The 21,216-nt window shown below is 41.8% G+C and overlaps 1 protein-coding gene across 1 annotated transcript; it reads left to right on the forward strand.

The window, feature by feature from the left end:
- Positions 1 to 96: 96 nt before the first annotated feature.
- desi2 (desumoylating isopeptidase 2) lies at positions 97 to 20,804 on the forward strand. Its single transcript, XM_080017149.1, has 6 exons — positions 97 to 234; positions 5,966 to 6,038; positions 7,346 to 7,439; positions 16,586 to 16,727; positions 17,156 to 17,427; positions 20,250 to 20,804. Exons 1-6 carry the CDS (start codon positions 187 to 189, stop codon positions 20,269 to 20,271), a joined length of 651 nt encoding a protein of 216 aa, XP_079873275.1. The 5' UTR covers positions 97 to 186; the 3' UTR covers positions 20,272 to 20,804.
- Positions 20,805 to 21,216: the final 412 nt, after the last annotated feature.

Consider the following 21,216-nt stretch of genomic DNA (forward strand, 5'->3'; position numbering starts at 1 on the left):
TTTATGGAGGCGCGCACACGCGGCGGACCGACGGCGGCGGCTCGAGCTGGTGTGCTGGTGTCCGACTGGTTATGAAAATTAATACGCCAGCTGGTCGGCAGCGTGTGACCGTGCGGGGACCGAGGTGTGCGTTTGGGGTTGAAGGCAACCCAAAAGCAAAGCAGAGGCATAAAGGACTGAACCCTGATGCCAGTGATGGCAAACGAGCCCGTTATACTGAACGTGTATGATATGGTGAGTAGAGACACGGAGTCTGGTTATGAAAAAAAAAAAAAAAAAGAGAGATGAAGACGTGTAACGGTTCGATAACTTTTCACTTTCACATACGGACTTCTATGTACACCTGCATCTTCCTCTCTCTCTCTCTCTCTCCCGCGTCCACTCTGTCTGTCAATTCAATTCAAGTCAAGGGTGTTCATATGCATGGTAGACGTGTTTACAACAAATCAAGATAAACAGATGTATTGCACTTCAAATGGGTCAAATAACCTTCAGTATATACATATATATCTCCCCATCTTTCTTATAGAGTATGCGTGTGATGATTATCTTAGATTTTCTCTTTTTTTTTTTTTATCTCCCTTTCTGTCTCTCTCCCCCTCGGTCACTGTATCTCCTTCCCCCTCTCCTTATCTTCCTGTCTCCCCCTCTCTCTCTCTCTCTATCTCTCTCTCTCTCTCTCACACACACACACCCATACACAGAGCATGCCTCTGATAATAATCCCGAGAAAGAAATCTGCTCTCTTTATCTCCCTTTCTGTCTCACCCCACCCCCCTCTCTCACCGTATCTCCCTCCCCCCTCACTGGCTTCCTCTTTCTCCCCCTGTAGCTTGCTCTCGCCTCTCTCGCTCTCACTTCCCATCTCTCTCTCTCTCTCACACACACATAGAGCATGCTTGTGATAATAATCTTGTGAGCGATATTTGCCGTATTTGGAGTGGCACAAAATGTCTTGAGCGTGTGTCTACTAAGCTGATGTAGCCAAAACTGGAAAGTCAAGTCAAGTCGAGTTCACGTGAAAAAGAAAACTGTGACAGCCAATATTCCCAGATTCAGTAGCTACTGTCGGTTTATATATTGGTCAGATAAACTGCCATGAAAGCCATTCTGCACTGTGGCCACATGTACCATGATGACACTATGAAAATGCCTAAGGGAATGCAAAGCAGATTTTTCCCAGAAGTCTCGTCTCTTTGTTTGGGAGCCGTTGAGCCTGAGTCCGGTTGCAGTCATCCCGCAGCGCTGACTCACTCAGTGGATCATTGATTGTTATTGATTGCTGGGTTTGGCTGTAATACAGAGACAGCATTTAGGGTGATTGTAACAGGCAACCAGCCCTCCATTTTATTTTTCCGCTGTTCCATGATTCATAGTTAACAAACTGTGTTAACATGGATGTCTTCATTCTAAAAAACACCCCACTGTCTCTCTTTCTCTTTCTTTCTTTGGTTTCTGTCTATCCACCACCATCTGCGTTTTCATTTCCTGTCATTTGTCTCAAGCGAAGGCTGCATGTTGTTTCTAGGTCCTCAGACCAAAGATGGTCAAGAATTTCTATGGATATTTTTTCTCCCTAACTTCTCCTTGTTCAGAAATTGTAGAACTGCCTTCTGATGACCCCTTTGCCAAAGTTGTGACATTTAAAACAATGGTGAAAGCACCAGTTTCCTTTCTCAAATAGAAATGCACAACTTGTTTCCATTTATCCAATATCCAGCCCTAATAGGAAGTCCATCCCGTTGCAGTTCTCTGGAGCAAGGCACTTGCTGAACTCCCTGTGGAGGGAGGCTCACATCGCTCCTCTGTGTGTGTTGTTTGTTAATGCTGTAGTGATCTGGGCTCCGATAAGTGGATTTCTTGGTCCACTTTGACTATCAGCAACCTGCCTGATAAGACGCAATTATCTACATACCACTTGTCTGCCAGCCATGGCAGTGTGCGTGCGGGTGTGCGCATGTGCATGCACAACAATTTCTCTTTACGTCCACATATGTGTTGTGTTAAGAAGTCTATTGGTTTATACTCATCCCATGTGTGAGTGTGTAGTTGTTTGAGTGTGTGTGCGCTTAGCCTCCGTGTTACGATTAACGGTGTCATGTAGCCTGCTGCCTGCCCTAGACTCACAGGGCTGCAGTGCATGTGTGAAAGCAGCTTATGAGAACAGAGTTAAACCCCGTAGAAAGTGTTTCTCACATCATTTAGCGCGAGAACAACCGAGACATTATGGTTTTCTGATCGATCAGGCTGAGAATGGTCTTTTAATAAAGTATCTATCCCTGTCTGTGGTTAGCCCAGGTTGTGTAGATCAGCGAAGTTCTTGGCTAACCAGGCTAAGCTCTTGCTGTAGACCTCCTGCAATTTTTTTCAAGGACCCCTAGGTGGCCACAGACCCCTTTTTGGGAACCCAAACCTCAAGCTAGAGACCATTCAGAAAAGAAACAGGAAGTGAGGTGTTGATTTTATCATTGTTTTCTTGCACCTGGAGTCACACATTAGGACCAGCGCCAACATTTGCTAAGTCTGTGTTGCTCCGTGTTTCCGTTTATTTAAAAGAACTGTTTGAAATGAAGCAAGCAAAACAGACAAGTATAGTGCAATATAGGGCTGGGTTATATTGATCAAATATCATAATTATTTTTACAAATACCTGGATATAGATCATTTTATATCTTTGGGATGACTATTGGTGCTTTCATGAGATATTCACACACAGAGAAAATTATATTGATATTTTGCAGCCCTAATCTAAAATGTTTTTCATGTGTAAATTTTGATTTAAAATAAAAAAAAAAAGTCAGAACTTATCTTTATTAATGTTTTTAACCTTGTCAGCCATTTTGACACATCCATAATATACTATACACACACACAGCGTTGTGATTTCAAGTCTTAACATCACACAGCAGTCACTCTGTGTGAACTGGTGTCATAGGACTGTTTTAACGAGCCTTTATTTAATTAGGGCTGGTTGAGATAAGAGACTTACTTCCCCCCCGAGGAGTAGTGTGATGTAACAGTCTAGATCGGTTTCAGTGTGTCAGTGCTGCAGTGCACATTGGGCCTCATTCACAAAAGCTTTTCTCAATTCCTCTTTTGTTCCATATGGGATTCATGAAACATGTAGATTCCCTCCTTTTTATGCACCAGGTGCACCTTGTGATAAATTGCAATTATTTCCTAAATTAAATCAAGTGCCTGTTCGTGTTAATGCCCTGTTTACACTATAAAAGGCAGATATATATTTCGATTTTTGTCTCTATTTTTCCATTTCGAAAAATGGTGAGAAACCTAATTCAAGCTTAGAATTAACTTCTTATCTGACTGACAAAGAAGATTAGTTTTTTTACGGTATAATGGCCATTTTGCAATGCCCATGCACGGGACCCATAGAATCTCAAATGTGAGTTTTCGAGTTTCTTAAGGCCCCCAGACAGCAGACTCAAAGGCTGATGAAGAAGAAGAATATACGGAGCAATAACAATAAGGTCTTCGCTCACATGCTGTGGGCGAAAACCCTAATAACACTCACTTAACATATCTTTCCCCCAGCAGAGGAAACAATGCAACTTTTCCCACAGATGTTTTGAATTTTATCCACTGCAGTGGTGAGCATATGCATAGCAGTCCTGTGCTAATTCGTCTTCGTGCTCCTTTATGTACTGCTGTGGTAGACTCTGGTCACTTTAATAATAATAATCGCTTAGTTATAAAGCAACTTTAGAAACACAGTTTGCAGAGTGCTTTGACAGATGGAATAAAAGCAGAGTGTTCAGATCATGTATTTAAAAAGCAAAGGAACATTAATAAATTCATTCACTAAATTGTAAATGCGGATAAAGAGACAATAAAAACAAATAAATAGAAACAATATGATAAGAAATATAAATAAAAAAGGAAAAAATAAAAACAAGAAAATAAAATGGATAAAGAAACAGCGACATCACATAAAAGCAGATCTATGAAAATGGGTTTTGAGAAGCGATTTAAAATAAATCACTCAGCCAGCTGTTTCTCCTCAGGCCAGGAGGGCCCCGCTGAGGATCTAAGGCTGCATACTGGCTCATATGGGGTCAACATATCTGTTATGTAGCTTGGAGTCAGACTCAGACGTGCGTTAAAAGTGATCAGAAAAATCTTAAAATCGATTATGAACCGAACAGGGAGCCAATGGAGAGAAGCCAGGATTGGGGTGATGTGATGTCGTCTTTTGGAACTGGTAAGAAGCCGAGCTGCTGCGTTTATAACTAGTTGGAGGAGGTTTCGAGTGTCGAGGCCACTCTCAATTTGACCGGTAGAATTTGGGGGAGTGAACAATATGATTTCTGATTTTGAATTATTGGGCTGAAGAAAATTCAGTGCCATCCAACTGTTGACATCATTGAGACAATTTACAACAGCTGCTAGGCTGTTTGAGTCACCAGGTCTCAGAAAAAGGTATATCTGTGTGTCCTCTGCGTAGCAATGAAAAGAGACATTGTGTCTTTGGATAATTTGGCCAAGAGGCAGCGCATAGATAAAGTTGAAGAAATAAAATTGGACCTAAAATAGAACCTTGCGGTACACCACAAGTAATGTGAGTCCTTTCTTATGCAGACGGCAAAGGTTCTCTCTTTAAAATAGTGTCTAGTTGATCTAGGGGAATACATGGTAAAAGTGCTTGCAGTGAAATTTCCATTTGATGGTGAGTTTCATCAGAGTAACACTGTCAAAGAGCTTAACAGAAAAAAAATCAGCCAGCACATGCTCCCTGGAAACTCTGGCGATTGCGAACACTAGTGCAGTAAATTCTGACAGACTGGGAACGAGACAGACTGAGAAGGAGCTTAGATGTATACTGTGTATATAGTGTGTGTGTGTGTGTGTGTGTGTGTGTGTGTGTGTGTGTGTGTGTGTGTGTGTGTGTGTGTGTGTGTGTGTGTGTGTGTGTGTGTGTGTGTGTGTGTGTGTATAAAATATATAAAGGGTGATGCGCAATGAGATGCTTGACGTTGAGACGCCGCACGCACAGCGCATGCTGTGGTGTTATACACAGCATTCAATACCGACTGGTCGGAGACCTGGTCGTTAGTCCGAACAGTTGTTAAACAGGTAGGTCGTTAAGTGAGAAGTACCTGTATTGGGATAAGGTCATTAAATCATCATAGCTGCACTAGTGAGTCTCTTATTAACCGCCTCACCCCAGCAAACTCTAGCGACAATCTGGCCAATTAGCTGGCAGCCACAGTGCCTGATGGTAGAATTGAGAAGATGCAACCTAATGCTGGAGCTCAAGGCTTACACAATCTATTATTGATATACCGCTGTTGCAAAACGTGGTCCAGTGTCCGAAAATAATTTATTTTACTGGACAAATTTGAACCTTTTCGGTCACGTTTCAATAACAGATGTGCTCGGACTGGCAAATCAGCTCGCACGCATGAGGCAGAGGGTGAAACAAACCCTGTGGTGCAATGAAAGTGAGCGACGTGCGACTGACGTGCGGGTGCAGGACGCACCACTGGCCCGTCTCATCCTTGCTCGGGGAGGTGGAGTGGCTTAGTTTTGTATGACCATTATTACTGGACATTTTGACAGGCAAGTTTATAATGTATAGTTTTTTTATTATTTTATTTTTTTTTATGATGAATTAAAAACATTTATTACAATAAAACTTTGGTGTTTGCACCTGAACACCAAAGTTACATGTGTGCAAGAACAGGCGTTCGGGTGGGCTGGGTTGGAATGGAAGAGGTGCCATTTTCTACAGTGTACCATCAAAATTATTTTTAAGTTGTTATTTTAAGGTCAAACGTTACATACATGAGGTATGGTCAGGTAAGGTCAAACGTATACAGGATTTAATACTTATAGTGCTATATGTAGTAATTTCTAAAAAAAAGTAATGTATGTGTAGTAATGTATCTGAATATACGTCTTGTCTTTGTCCTTCCTTCTATGTCTGTTTGTGTCTCTCTCTCTTTAGTACTGGATAAATGACTTCACCACCTCTTTAGGCATCGGTGTCTTCCACTCAGGTATCGAGGTGTACGGGAGAGGTAAGACAACAGAACATTACCAACATAGTTATATATTGTAATAGTTTTACATAATTAGGGCCGCGGCGGTTATTTCGTAATCGGGCTATTGACGGTTATCGACGGTTATCAACACACACGCAAAAAAAAGTCATAATCACCAGTTTTTCTAAAATGTATTCAATAATTGACATTTCCTGTGAATATGCGTTAATAGTTTAATTTGTGCTTAAACACCACACGATCACTCTAAAACAAAGCCGACAACACTTCTCCCTGCAAAAATCGCAGTCTCTGAAGTGCGCTGTCTTTGAAGTTTACTGTGCATTGCAAATAGCATTGTTTTTAATCTCCCTTTCGCAGTAGTCTATTTAGTAGTAGTAATAATAATAATAATAATTAAAGCTGCAAGCAGCAATGACCGGGTACTTGACGTGTGAGTGTTGGTGGGACGGAAGTTTGAAGGCGATCCGAAAAATCGCCTTGGAGGAGTTGGCGAAAGTACAGAGCATGAACATTACCAAAAAGTGACAAAAAAGTAACTGAATAGTGCCTTCTTTCGAACAAGAAATTCAAGGCTTTGCCATGCCCACACTGTGTGACGAAAATCAAGATTGTAATAACTTTTAGTCGTGAATGTCTCTTGTAGACACTCGCCAAGTTTAAAGTCGATCCGATAAATCGCCCTGGAGGAGTTTGCGAAAGTACAAAGCATAAAAATGACCAAAAAGTGACTAAAATGGCACCTTTAAAAAAAATATATATATATGGCCGTCTTCCTGTTGAGTTTAGGTCATGGTGCCAACATCATCTTTTTTTTTTTTTTTTTTTTAACACTAGTGATGTTACATACAATATGTGTACCGAATTTCGCAAGTTTTCGTTGAAAAAAGTGAATATGATTGATTTTTTTCAACTTTTCGAGGGGGCACTAGAGGCCATTTTGCCACGCCCATGCACAGGACCCATAGAATATCAAATGCCTCATCGGGACTGCTCTCATCTCCGCTCTGCCTTTGTGCGTCTCTATCTCAGAGAAACGGTTCCCCCATCAGCACCCCTCTCCCAACTGTCGGACTAAAACAGGGATCTGTCGGGTTGGGGACCCCTCTTTTAATACAGTATAATACCGCTGTTTTGCTTCCTTAAATCTCAAGCCTTTTTACAAATTTTTTTTATTCAAAAACCCGCCTTAAACAAAGGGCACCATGGACATCAAGGGGCAAATGGGCAGCACCCATCTTCCACCTTCATGCTGCTTTTTCTTGAACAATGTGTGTGTGTGTGTGTGTGTGTGTGTGTGTGTGTGTGTGCGTGTGCGTGTGCAGAGTTTGCCTATGGAGGACACCCCTACCCGTTCTCAGGAGTGTTCGAGATCACACCAGGCGACGCCACGGAGCTCGGCGACACCTTCAAGTTCAAGTCAGTATACTCTTTTCACCTTGCTGTCTCAAAATGACCCGCCATCACAAAACACCACTCAGTACACTACACCACACCACAGTGCAGTCTCTGTGTTCGGATCTTCGGCTCCCAAGCCAGATTACAAATAGAATATGCTTATTTAAAAGTTAATTTACCAATTATAACAGTAGAGAGGCCTATTCTACCCTTCAAGATTCAATCTTCAAGATGTTGTTTTCACATGCATCATATTAGTATGGTGTAGGGAAACGATGAACTTCATGGGCTGTGCAAAACAAATTAGGTAGAGTAATACAAACAATTATTTAATCTAAATGAGAAAAACATATATCACAAGTAAAAGATATAAGAAAAAATATCTATGAGTATTTCATAAAACCTTTTTGAATACTTACATTTTTATCAGTCTCTCTGGGGAAAATTAGTTCTCTGCATTTTTCCCATCCTATTATCTGACGTATCTAAGAGCAGTGGGCTGCCACGTAGCGGCACTCGGGGAGCAGTTAGGGGGTTAAGTGTCATGCTACCAAGAGGAGCCGGGGATCGAACCGAACAACACAATAACAGCAGAATATTTGTGTATAAACACTTGGTAGAGGGGGGTTATTAGGAGGTTTAACCCACAGTTTTTCTGTACTGTGATGTAAAGGCATATTTTATGAGCTGTAAGGGTGCAATCTGTGCAAAGACTCAGATGTACCATTACATGAAAATATACAGGTTATGTATTGACTAGACAGATTTAATTAGTGTCCAGATGGATTATGGTCTGTGAGGGACATGTGGGGCTCCGGCCATGCCGCAGTTTATAATCCTTATGGTCGGAGATATAAAGCCCTTTCTGAGTCTCTCCGTGTCGGCTGTGTGGCTGCGAAGGGGTTTGCCTGAACGCAGCATTTGGAACTCAAACGACTAATGGTTTAGTGCAGTGCAGTGTCAGAGGAGAGGAAGCTGAGGGTTGCAGAACGTAGCTGGTAGCAGTACATTGATCCTGCTGACTTTACTATGCAACAAACGGCTCTCAATTCCATTTTCTGAATGCCTTTGGCCCTCCAGTACGGTTGTACTACAGAGGTGAATGGTTATGCTTTGGTGCTGTTGTTGGACTGTCATGTTTTATTTTCTTTGGCATAAGCACAACAAAACAGCACGGACACAGATATTGCTGGCCATGAAATCATTATGAATAGAGCCAGCCAAACACATTGTAAAACATAAGTAAAAATAAAATGGGAATAATATATTAACAAAAGTGCCAGATATATACAGCTTAATCTTCATCTACTCGAGGTTGCACATTTGAAATCACATTTTGCATATGAGATTGAATATGTGGAAGGTCGGTCTAAATTCAATCGCAGTTTCATCTAAATCATTTAGTTTAATTACACACCATGTTTTCTACAGTCTCTCTCGCTCTCTCTCTCGCGCTCCCACAGAGTGCTACTGTGTATTATTTCGCACTCCAGTTGATCTGCCCTGTGGCACTCTGAGAGACACACACATACACACACACACACACACACACACTGCGAAAGCTCTGATCTGTTATTGATCTGTTGATTTCACTTCAGAAGCCGACATCAGAGTTTGAAGCTGTTATACTGCAGTGACACACTAAATCACCTGCTGTCACTATGGCTCCACAGTCCTTTAGACCAGTAGATGTCGGCATCGACCCACAAATATCATACCATGTTATTTGAATAAGTGTTTTTCCCCATTCATCTCTGGTCCCAGTAAACACACTGAAGGCACACTAATGGAAATCTTGTTTGTTCCCCTGTTGTGCTCCAATAGGAATTTCCATTTTGCTGGCATCTAGCTTTGTTATAATACAAACCCCAATTCCAATGAAGTTGGGACGTTGTGTAAAATGTAAATAAAAACAGAAAACAATGATTACAATGACTAGTAAAAGAGTGCGGGTACTAGACTGGCCTGCCTACAGTCCAGACCTGTCTCCCATTGAAAATGTGTGGCGCATTATGAAGCGCAAAATACGACAACGGAGACCCGGACTGTTGCGCAACTGAAGTTGTACATCAAGCAAGAATGGGAAAGAATTCCACCTACAAAGCTTCAACAATTAGTGTCCGCAGTTCCCAAACGCTTATTGAGTGTTGTTAAAAGAAAAGGTGACGTAACACAGTGGTAAACAGGCCCCTGTCCCAGCTTTTTTGGAACGTGTTGCAGGCATCAAACTCAAAATGAGTGAATATTTGCAAGAAAAACAAAGTTTATCAGTTTTGAAAATTAAATATGTTGTCTTTGTAGTGTATTCAATTGGATATACTGTAGGTTGAAAAGGATTTGCAAATCATTGTATTCTGTTTTTATTTACGTTTTACACAACGTCCCAACTTCATTGGAATTGGGGTTTGTATAATACCTTTTGAAAGCAGCTACTCATAACTTATGAAAGCGTTCTGCTCAATTAATTTATTTAGTCTTGTCCCTTGTTGATCGGAGATTTACACTGATTGGCCCCAACATTAAAATAACCACTAATATTGTGTAGCTTCCCCTCGTGCCACCAACACATTTCTGACCCGTCAAGGCATGGACTGCACAAGACCTCTGAAGGTGTCCTGTGGTATCTGGCACCAAGACGTGAGCAGCAGATCCTTTAAGTCCTGTAAGTTGTGAGGTGGGGCCTCCATGGATCAGGCTAATTGTTCCAGCGCATCCCACGGATGCTCGATCAGATCGAATCCTAGCCCTAATTTATTTGTTTAACCTTTTGGCCTCCCGCCATATAACCCCTTCCTCTGCCAATGCTTCCAACCACACCTCATTCTCTCAGCTTTCTCAATGGAAAAATGAAGGGAATTCATTTATTTGTTTAACATTTGTTTAACTAACCCCGGCCATCCACATGATGTAGAAGAAAACTTGATTCATCGGACCAGGCCCCCTTCTTCCATTGCTCCATGGTCCAGTTTTGACGCTCATGTGCCCATTGAGGCGCTTTCAGCAGTGGACAGGGGTCAGCATGGACATGGTGACCGGTCTGGGGCTACACAGCCCCATACACAGCAAACTGTGATGCACTGTGTGTTCTGACACCTTTCCATCATAGCAGCATGAACTTTTTCTGCAATTTGTATTACAGAAGCTCTTCCGTGGGATCAGACCAAGGGGCTAGACTTCGCTCCCGACACTCATCAATGAGCCCATGGGCGCCTATGACACTGGTTCACCGAATGTCCTTCCTTGGACCACTTTTGGTAGTTGCTAACCACTGCATACCTGGAACACCTCACAAGACCTGCCGTTTTGCAGATGCTCTGATTCAGTCGTCTAGCCATCACAATTTGGCCCTTGTCAAAATCGATCAGATCCTTATGCTTGCCCATTTTTTGTGCTTCCAGCCCAAAACATCAACTTCAAGAACTGACTGTTCACTTGCTGCCTGATATATCCCACCTCTTGACAGGTGACATTGGAATGAGATGAGCAATCTTACTTACATCACTTCACCTATCAGTGGTTTTAATGTTGTGGCTGATTGGTATATCTTCTTTCCACATATAGTACTACTACTACTACTACTACTACTACTACTACTAATAACTAATAATTGTTATAATAATGATGATGATGATGATGATAATAATTAATGCAGAAAGCAGCGATGACTGGGTCCTCGATGTGCAAATGTTGGTGGGAGACATGATGGAAGTTGATCTGATAAATCGCCTTGGAGGAGTTTGCAAAATTACGGTACATGAAAATGTCCAAAAAGTGACAAAAGTCACGTAAAGAGTGCCTTTTTTCCCCAATATGAAATTCAACGCTTTGCCACACCCACCACGCCATGCACACCGTGTAACAAAAACTCAAGCTTTTAATAGCTTTTAATCATGAATGTGTCTTGTAGATACTTACCAAGTTTGAAGTCGATCTGATAAATCACCTTGGAGGAGTTTGTGAAAGTACAAAGCATAAAAATGATCAAAAAGTGACTAAAATGGCACCTTTAATTAAATATGCCCAACTTCCTGTTGGGTTTAGGTCATGGCGCCAATATATATATTTTTAAGTCGATTGATGTTACGTATGTATACCTAGTTCCATGGGTTTTCCTGGGGGGGGGGGGGGGGTGGGAAGTGGGAATTAAAAAATGTTTTTAAATCTTCTAGGGGGCGCTAGCAAGCCATTCTGCCACAGACCCATAGAATATCAAATGCCTCACTGGGACTGATGAGTGTGGAAAGTCTTGTGATTTTTGGAGTATCTTAAGGCCCTCAAAAAAAAAAAACGATTCACAAAGGCTGAAGGAGAAGAATAAACGGAGCAACAACAATAGGGTCTTCGACCACATGCTATGGGCTCGGACCCTAACAAGTGTAGCTGCAGGCAGCAATACACGAGGTCCAGTTTAGTCGTGGTAGAAACTTTTTACAGTTACTGAATTTTGTACAATGTAGCACGAGTTACAATTTTTATATTTTTATGACCAGTCCTAGACAAACCGTGGCTTTATATACTGCAGCACTGATTCTTGATGGTACAAAGTGACTGTTTTCAATGTAACATTTTGCTTCATTGGTTTGAATCTACATTTCCAATATTATCAATGCACATAGATTCATTATTGTTGTTTTGTGGCTTTTGGATCTTGGATCAATTTTGGAAAGAGGGTTATTCCATTTATTGTTAAATTATACGTCCTTATACCATTTATGTATTCTCAAATAAGCCAACAGCGACTTCTAGCTACTTTTTGGCATCTGTAACAAAATCAAAGCAAACTTTGTAATTATTTTACACAACAATAATAATAATACCTACATTTTATTTTTGAAATATAATAAGTAAATGTTAGTTTTAATTAGTACTTCATTGTATTTTTTCTTTTAACAATCTACAATTATAAAATTCAGTTTAATAGATTACTTATCGATACAGGTACTCCTCACTTAACGACCATTTGGACTGATGACCAGCTCTCTACATATGCTGTGTACAATACTGTGCCGTCTCAGCGTGAAGTATCTCATCGCGCATCACCCTTTATATACAGTATACACTGTTTATACTATAAACAACACACTATATACACTGTATACAGGTCATCACCGTTCTGAGTCTTGTTCCCGCAGTCTGTAAGAATTCACTACTCTAGCGTTCTCAATGGCCATACCCCCTTACCGTGAAATAACACAGGTCCTCGCTTATCGACCAGTTCACTTAAGGACCTGGTCCTTGCAACGGAACTAAGTGAGGAGTACCTATATAGTAATGCAGACAACATTTATGGAACTTTAACATAATAATAAATTGTTATGGAAGAACGTGTCAATACTTAACACTTTCTGTCTTTTCATTAAAGTCTGCTAAGTTTAGCTGTAGGAAACTGTTTATTTATTCTTTTTTTTTTTTTTTTTTTTTTTTTAACCTTTATTTAACCACTAAGTCTCATTGAGATCAAAAATCTCTTTTACAAGGGAGACCTGGCCAAGGTAGCAGCCATACAAAATAAACGATGTAAAACACATACATGATATACAAATGAACAATAAAACAGAATAACAGCTATTCAAGCGCAATCCCTTCTCGCTTAAAACAGCTGTTTATTTTGGACTTTCAACCAAACCCTTTCATTGTTATAAATTAGCATTGTTATAATCTGTACATTTATAGCAAATAGTATGAGGACGTCATAAAGCGTCCCCTTACTGTAAATCTCATCCCGTTCATTTTGTTTACAACTAGTGACATGTCTGTTAAGCAAGACCAGCTGAATATTTCTGGGCAAAGTTGTTTGGTTTTTCACTAATATCTGCTCCATGTGTGGATCGATTTGAATGAACTTTAAACCACGAGATCCTTGTGACATACCGGTTGAAATGACACCATGTTCGTAGCTTCTGTCATTGTTGTGTTCCAGATACTTTTATCCAGTTAGGACATATTTTGGCGTGAAATGCGTTGGACCCTGTTTGTGATATTGATCAAATTTGGTTGTTTTTTTTTGCTTATTTCTCCTCCATATGTGGATCAATTTGGATGAAAATTGAACCATGAGGTGTTTGTGACATACTGGTTCAAACAGGGCACATGTTTGTGGGTTCTGCTGATGTTGTGATCCAGATAGTTTTAGATTTAAAAATTACGAGAATTTTCCCGGAACAATAACAACGGGGCTGCACCCCAAATAAATGTAGCTGCAGGCAGCAATAGACAGGGTCCAGTTCATTTGTTTTAGGGAAGTAGTATGTAGTTACAATTTTTCTAGCAATGTAGCATGAGTTAAAAAAAAAAAAAATAAAGGTTTTTACGACCACTCGGAGACGAACCGGGGATTTATATAGCATTATATATTTATAATAACATTATATAGGTTATAGGTTATATAATGTTATAAAGTGCACATGTTCTCAATATAACGCCAGTTTTCTTACATTTTCGATGAACTTGTAAAGTTGTATCAATATTTCTTGATACAAATGTAGATTGGTGTGAATTAAACTTGGACGACAATACATACGAAACGTTCCCATTTCAACGTGACCTCAACCAACGATCAAGTTCTAATGTAATATAATTGGTGATTTTCACGACAAAAAAATTATTTGTTTCATGTCGGTTTCGTTCTCTGTACCTCCACGTGTGATCTCTGTGCAGCGACCGTGGTCTTTGTACTTGTGAGATCCACACAGTCGTCCTGATGGTTTGCTGTCGGCATCCTCATTGAGTACGATTGTCCTTTGGTGAGATGTCAAATTTGGTCTTCCCAAAGGCTGAGCTTCATTACCATCCTCATGTCACCGACGTAACACTCAGTTCTCTGTTTCGCCGCGAACGTTGACTATTTTGGTTGACAATGCCGTCTTCATGACTTTTACATGCGTTTCCCGACCTGATAACGTCAGCATTGATAGTTATATATTTTTTCACCACTAATAAGACTGTAATGCAAGCTGAGCACATAATTTAAAGCATTGTTAAACTTCTGTTTGTGTTGAGATTCCTACATCGGTATGTGAATACCAATGGGACCTACAGTACGTGTCTTTGTGGTCCGTGGGGCTGCAACTTTCTCTGTTGTGAGTTGTAATTCTGAACTGCGGGTTTTGTGTGTGAACGACAATTCTGTTGGCTCCATTTGTGAGCTTCCTGTCACCAACACTTCCTAACGGTCTGGACTGTAGCCTGCGTACAAGAAGAACAATTTGCAATATCTTTTTTGTGACTACAAGCAGTGTACAAACGTGCGTAAGCCCTTGTTCACTTTTCTCAAATGTACTGGTGTTTTGTCTTTCATAACTTTGGCGAATCTGTGGTGAATCTCTGTTGAGAACACTGTGCCATTGTGAAATTCATCAGATGAAGTCTGAATGCAGAAGTTGAAGAAAGGTTCGTTGTTTATCCTTGCATACTTGATGTCGGTGATGCTGTGTTAGTCATCTCATCTCTATATACAAATAGCCTATCCCATATACATAACTCTATTCCCTTTACTTCTATTTTGTACCCCCACTCTGTATTACATTTTTAGTCTTATTTTATTTTTATTTTACTTATGTTATTCTAATCACTAACTGCATTATGTTTTAGGAACTTTGTTTCAGTGAGTTAGTTTGTTAGGAATAAGGTAATCTATTATGTTTGGTTCAGTAACTGTTGTGCATAATCTCCGGGTGCAAGACATTTCACTACTTCTTGAATCTCATCTCATCTCATCTCATCACGCTTGGCATATAACAAAGAGTATTTGTTTATTGCATCCAGGACAGACTTAGTCTGCAAGTGAAGTTCAAGTTCTCAACCTGCAATGACACTCTTTATTAATTCTTTAATCGTCAAGAACTGCTGCAATAACTCTGTCCTGTGTGATGGCAAGATAGCAAGCTTTTTTGTTACACACCCACACGTGGCCCCGAGGAGCATAAACCAGACCCAAAGAGCGTGAGGAGACCCTGTACACCTGAAGTACACACATACAACTCACCCCCATGTGCAGGCATAAGATGCAGCTGCAAGCGCAGAACCTGGGCCGTGGGAGCCAGGTGTGGAGCACAGTCCCAGTGCCAGGTCCCGTGCCGACCCCCCCGCCAGAACCTCCCGCCCCGTAGGCGAGCCGGTGGGGCCCCCATGCCCGCCAACACCCCGCATACCTTAAACCTATTGTGTCGTGTATGTACTGAGTTTGAGTTCTGGCACTGGGAGAGAGAGGCAAAGCAAAACTAGATCAACGCAGAGGTGCAGTAGGCCGGACGCAGGTCTCTCTCTCTCTCTCTCTCTCTCTCTCTCTCTCTCTCTCTCTCTCTCTCTCTCTCTCTCTCTCTCTCTCTCTCTCTCTCTCTCTCTCTCTCTCTCTCTCTCTCTCTCTCTCTCTCTCTCTCTCTCTCTCTCTCTCTCTCTCTCTCTCTCTCTCTCTCTCTCTCTCTCTCTCTCTCTCTCTCTCTCTCTCTCTCTCTCTCTCTCTCATATGAAATAAACTTTTTAGTATGAAGGCAGTAATTCAGCCTCATTCCATTTGATTGGAATCTTATGGTGTGAAAGTATGGAAAATATGGAATTCAAAGATACTCAATCTTGGCATAAAATATGGGCCAACAGCAGCCCAAGGCCCTCGTGTGACAGTGAAATTTCACACTGAATTGAATTCATTGAAATGCGATCGTTACAATCAGTTCATTCCGGTCGCAAAGTAAATCATAGCTAATTTTCACATCGAGTTCAACCTTGGTGGTTGGTTGACAACTTTGCCGTGTTGACCTTTTCGAAGGGGCAGAATGGAGTTCAAAATAGTGTTAAATAATCTTATTTCAAATAATTCTGCGGTGCCAGAAAATGTACACTAAAGAAATTCAGCACTTCCAACTTCCAAACCTATCTGTGACCGATTTTAGAAATGACCTCAGTGAGGTTTTCCTCCCTTCTACTGTTGTTGAAATGCATGGCGAGATATCTGGGTCATTCCAGGTTGCAACTGATGCATCCTCCATATTTTGGGCAAAACAAGAGCCCGTCCTGGTATTTATTATTTAGGTGTTCTTGACTTTGTGAACTTCATTTTGTAACACAACATTCAGTCACAGAACACAAGGTACTGTACGGACGGTACAGATGGTGATAAAATGTCTTGCTCAGCATTGACACAGGAAGTGTGCTTCTCTCTCTTCCTGTAGAGAAGCGATCGTTCTGGGCAGCACGGACTTCACAGAGGAAGACGTGGAACGCATCGTAGAGGAAATGGGGAAGGAATACAAAGGAAATGCTTATCATCTGATGCACAAGAACTGCAACCACTTCTCCTCCACCCTGTCAGAGGTACAGGTCTGGATTATCTCTCTGATCTCCAACTCTATCTCCACCTCCATCTCGGCCTCAATCGCCGCCTTCATCTTTCTTGTCTGCTCATCCATCGTTCCAGCCCTGCCTCCATTTCTCTATCTCCTTCTCCTTATCTCTTCCGCTGCTGTTCTTTCTCCTCCTCTCTATCTCTGCTTCCATCTCTCTTTCTACTTCCAAGTTGCAATTGCGGATATACCTACACTTTTAACCTGATTAAACCTGGTTGTGTTGTGTGAATTGTGGTTCTGTAATTGTCCGCCACATTGTATTGTTTTCTCTCTAATCTCCATGAACACGACTAAATAAAGCAACTTTATATGACTAGGTACCATACATCTTAAAATGATCAGACTATTCTTCCAGAATAATAAAAAGTCATTGTGCATCCGCTCCTTCCCGTCCAGATCCTGTGCGGCAGGGAGATTCCCCGCTGGGTCAACAGACTGGCATACTTCAGCTCCTGCGTGCCCTTCCTGCAGAGCTGCCTGCCCAAGGAGTGGCTGACGCCGGCCGCACTGCAGTCCAGCGTCAGCCAGGAGCTCCACGCCGGTGGGGGGCAGCTGGAGGAGGGCGAGGACGCCGCCGCCTCCGCTTCGCTGGCCTCACTGGCCTCTGTCTCACCGTCCTCCTCCAGCCCTGCCCCGTTGCCACGGAACCCCCACTACCAGCCCCGCAGGTAGGGGGCGCTCACACAGCTGCCTGCCCGTCCGCCCGCAGGGAGATGCAGAGGCGGTACCCGGATCTGAGAGTCCGTTTTCGGATTGGAGTGTCCGTTCTGGGCCATGAAGCATTTCCTGTTGGTTGGTTCAATGCCACTCTGAAGTCAGCCAAACGAGACGTGGCTGGAAGGCCACGTTTCCTGTTTTACCAGCCAAATGGCTTTCAGAGTAGCAACAAACTGAGGGTTTCGGGCGTTTAGGCACTTTCAGTCTATTTCTGCTCACATCCCTCTGTTTTCTGAGAAGAATGGACCTTGTGGCCTGTGGTGTGTGTGTGTGTGTGTGTGTGTGTGCGTGTGTGCGTTTGTGCGTTTGTGTGCGTGTGTGCACTGTCTACTTTCTGACCTTGATGGCGATAGAATAGGAAGACAATCTCCACAGGAGCCCAAAGGCAAACATCCCCTACCAAACATACACCCCTCCCTCTCCTCAGCGACCTGCTCAGGTGCCTTTGAGCAAGGCACTGCGTCGTTACCATCATGCCTCCAAGCTCTCAGGGATGAAGACACATCGTCACGTTGACACTGAACATAATGGTCGTCGGTCAACTCATCCCATATATATATATAAATATATTACACACACACACACACACACACACACCCATCAGCTGCGACATTAAAACCACCTGCCTAATATAGTGCAGCTCCCCCTCGTTCCGGCAACACATTTCTGACCCGTCAAGGCATGGACACAAGACCTCTGAAGGTGTCCTGTGGTATCTGGCACCAAGACGTGAGCAGCAGATCCTTTAAGTCCTGTAAGTTGTCTGGTGGGGCCTCCATGGATCAGCCTTGTTGTTCCAGCACATCCCAGAGATGCTCTTTTGGATTGGACCCTAACCCTGGCCATCCATAGACGTAGAAGAAAAGATTGATTTGTCAGACCAGGTTACCTTCTTCCATTGCTCCATGGTCGAGTTCTGACGCTAATGTGCCCATTGAGGAGCTTTCGGCAGTGGACGGGGATCAGCATGGACACTCTGACCGGTCTGTGGCTACACAGCCCCATACACAGCAAACTGTGATACACTGTGTGTTCTGACACCTTTCTATCATAGCAGCATGAACTTTTTCAACTATTTGTACTACAGTAGCTCTTCTGTGGGATCGGACCAGACGGGCTAGACTTGGGCGCCCATGACCCTGTCGGTTGTCCTTCCTTGGACCACTTTTGGTAGGTACTAACCACTGCACCCACAAGACCTGTCGTTTTGGAGATGCTCTGACCCAGTCGTCTAGCCGTCACAATTTGGCCCTTGTCATCGTGGCTCAGATCCTTACGCTTGCCTATTTTTCCTGCTTCCAACACATCAATTTCAATAACTGACCGTTCACTTGATGCCTAATATATCCCACCCCTTGACAGGTGCCATTCGAGCAAGATGAGCAATGTTAATCACCTGTGTGTGTGTGTGTGTGTGTGTGTGTGTGTGTGTGTGTGTGTGTGTGTGTGTGTGTGTGTGTGTGTGTGTGTGTGTGTGTGTGTGTGTGTGTGTGTGTGTGTGTGTGTGTGTGTGTTCATTTCTGGACCCGTACCCAACAGGCTGAAAGGAAGGGTGGGACATTTTCTTTACCTTTCTATTTTTTTACTTACAGCAGTTATAAATAAAAACAAAATGTCCGATATACATTTTTAAAACACACATAGTAGTTTATATATAACTTTGCCTCTGACACTGCTCTGTCATCTCATTTCATTCTCCCATGTCATTTGGGAACCACACCTTGTATGTTCTTACAGAAGTTCTTTATTTATCACCAACCCTCAACACCCATAGATGTTATTTTCAAGAGGAGACGCACTCTCAACGACTCACCTTGAGTCGTTTTTTTTACAAGCCAGAAATTGTAAAAAGTGTTTTTTTGCTTTGATCTTTTTTTTTAAATCTGTGTTTTGTGCAGATTATTCAGACTGTTTAATCTGGTTTACTTTGTGTTTGATGAACTCAGGACTCCAAACAGACTTTGTGGTGAAATGTTTTTCTTTTCACACTGTCAGTTTTTTGCATTTTCTAATACAGTCAACACTCTGACGAACTGTTTGATACTCTGTAGAACTCTGGCGTACTTATTTTTTTTATTTTATTTTTTTTTTTTATTGCTGTTTCTAATTTGGGGTGAGAGCTTTCATTTTGTGTGTGTGTGTGTGTGTGTGTGTGTGTGTGTGTGTGTGTGTGTGTGTGTGTGTGTGTGTGTGTGTGTGTGTGTGTGTGTGTGTGTGTGTGTGTGTGTGTGTGTGTGTGTGTGTGTGTGTGTGCACTCTTGTATATTATAATTAGTACCGTGAAGCTTCCATCTGGGCAACCGCACACATGCACAGTAAAACTCCAGTGTGTTTGTATTGTGAGAAACTCACTGGACCACAAGTTCATTTCCAACAAACTTTTTTCCTCCTTCATGACAAAATGACTATTCTTACTCAAACACAAAGAATTGATTTCCCGAAACAATTATTTAGGAACAATATCAAACATTTAGTTTAGCGTGTCAATTGGTCGTTTGGCCATGAAAACAGGGAATGGAGGTAATTTGCAGCAAGTTATAAAATATAATTTCATTGTAAAATGGAGCTTGAAGAATATGCTGGATCTCTGAATAATCGTATTGTTTTTGCCATGTGCATTCATACAAACCACACACTCACACACTGTCAGCACCCCCTGGGGAGTATGCCTGATTTTTACTGTAACTGGCTCACTGAAGACTGCACTGTTTTTTCTACCGTCTCTCTCTCTCTCTCTCTCTGTCTGTCTTTCTGTCTCTGTTGCCTCACACAGACAGACAGACAGAAGTTGGTGAGGTTTCCGAAACTCCACAAGATTCCTGTGTTCTGTCCTTGAAATCGCTGATTGATTCTTATTCAACACATGCTGTGAATCAACAGTTTATTTATACCGTTTATTTTATCAACAAGCTTATTTTTCTTCGTCCAAAAAATTGGCTTCACTCATAATAATACTTTGTACCTTAATGTACCTTAAATGGGATCTTCTCTAACACGTGACTCTTTGGAAATCAGTAATCATTCCATGGCGTGCTTCAGACTATGTATTTTTAAGGACAACGGCTCCATATTGTTCAACACTTGGTTTACATTATTTCCGTATAAATGTTATTTTGTAAGAGGGTGTTCCTTCACAGATGGCATCCATCTCCTTTGGACAATAGCAAGTGATTCTGCTCGAAGTAAAATAGTCGCTGCACAGTGATCTATGAGATCCGTGAACCTCAGCTCAAACACCCTGAGACCTTTTACACTTTGTTAACCCCACCCCACCCCACCCCCGTACCCCGTGGAGCTGTACAGATTTGTACCCTCTGAAAAGTTATTAAAGAACTTTTTAACACCTATAGAAGACCCATGTGTGTTTTGTCCCGATTGTACAATCTTGAGTTTAAAATGACACTGATGCAACATAGTAATTATTTATTCAATGACACATTAAGGACATTCAGGCTTATTTAAGTTGATAAGATGTAATTCAGTGGAACAACGTTAACGTTAAAGCGGATATAACTATGATTTTTGATTTGATTAAATTGCATGAAAATATCCATATTCATGTGAAGGAACAAAGAGATACTTGTCTTCCCAACCCCTAGGCACAGATGGTTTGATATTTGCCTGTGTCTTACCTCCTCCCATGTGTCTCTTCTTGATTAGTCAGACATTCTGGGCTTTCTCCTTGATTGCTCAGAGATTTTGAGCCTCTCTTCCTAATTGGTCAGAGATATATTGTCTAT

The sequence above is a fragment of the Zeus faber genome, assembly GCF_960531495.2.
Source record: "Zeus faber genome assembly, chromosome: 16".
NCBI classification, from domain to species: domain Eukaryota; kingdom Metazoa; phylum Chordata; class Actinopteri; order Zeiformes; family Zeidae; genus Zeus; species Zeus faber.

Coding starts and splice junctions, on each gene's coding strand:
- desi2 (XM_080017149.1), top strand. CDS start 187: ATGCCAGTGATGGCAAACGAGCCCGTTATACTGAACGTGTATGATATG. Junction 16,728..17,155: donor TCTCCTCCACCCTGTCAGAG/GTACAGGTCTGG, acceptor CTTCCCGTCCAG/ATCCTGTGCGGCAGGGAGAT. Junction 17,428..20,249: donor CCCCACTACCAGCCCCGCAG/GTAGGGGGCGCT, acceptor TGCCTCACACAG/ACAGACAGACAGAAGTTGGT.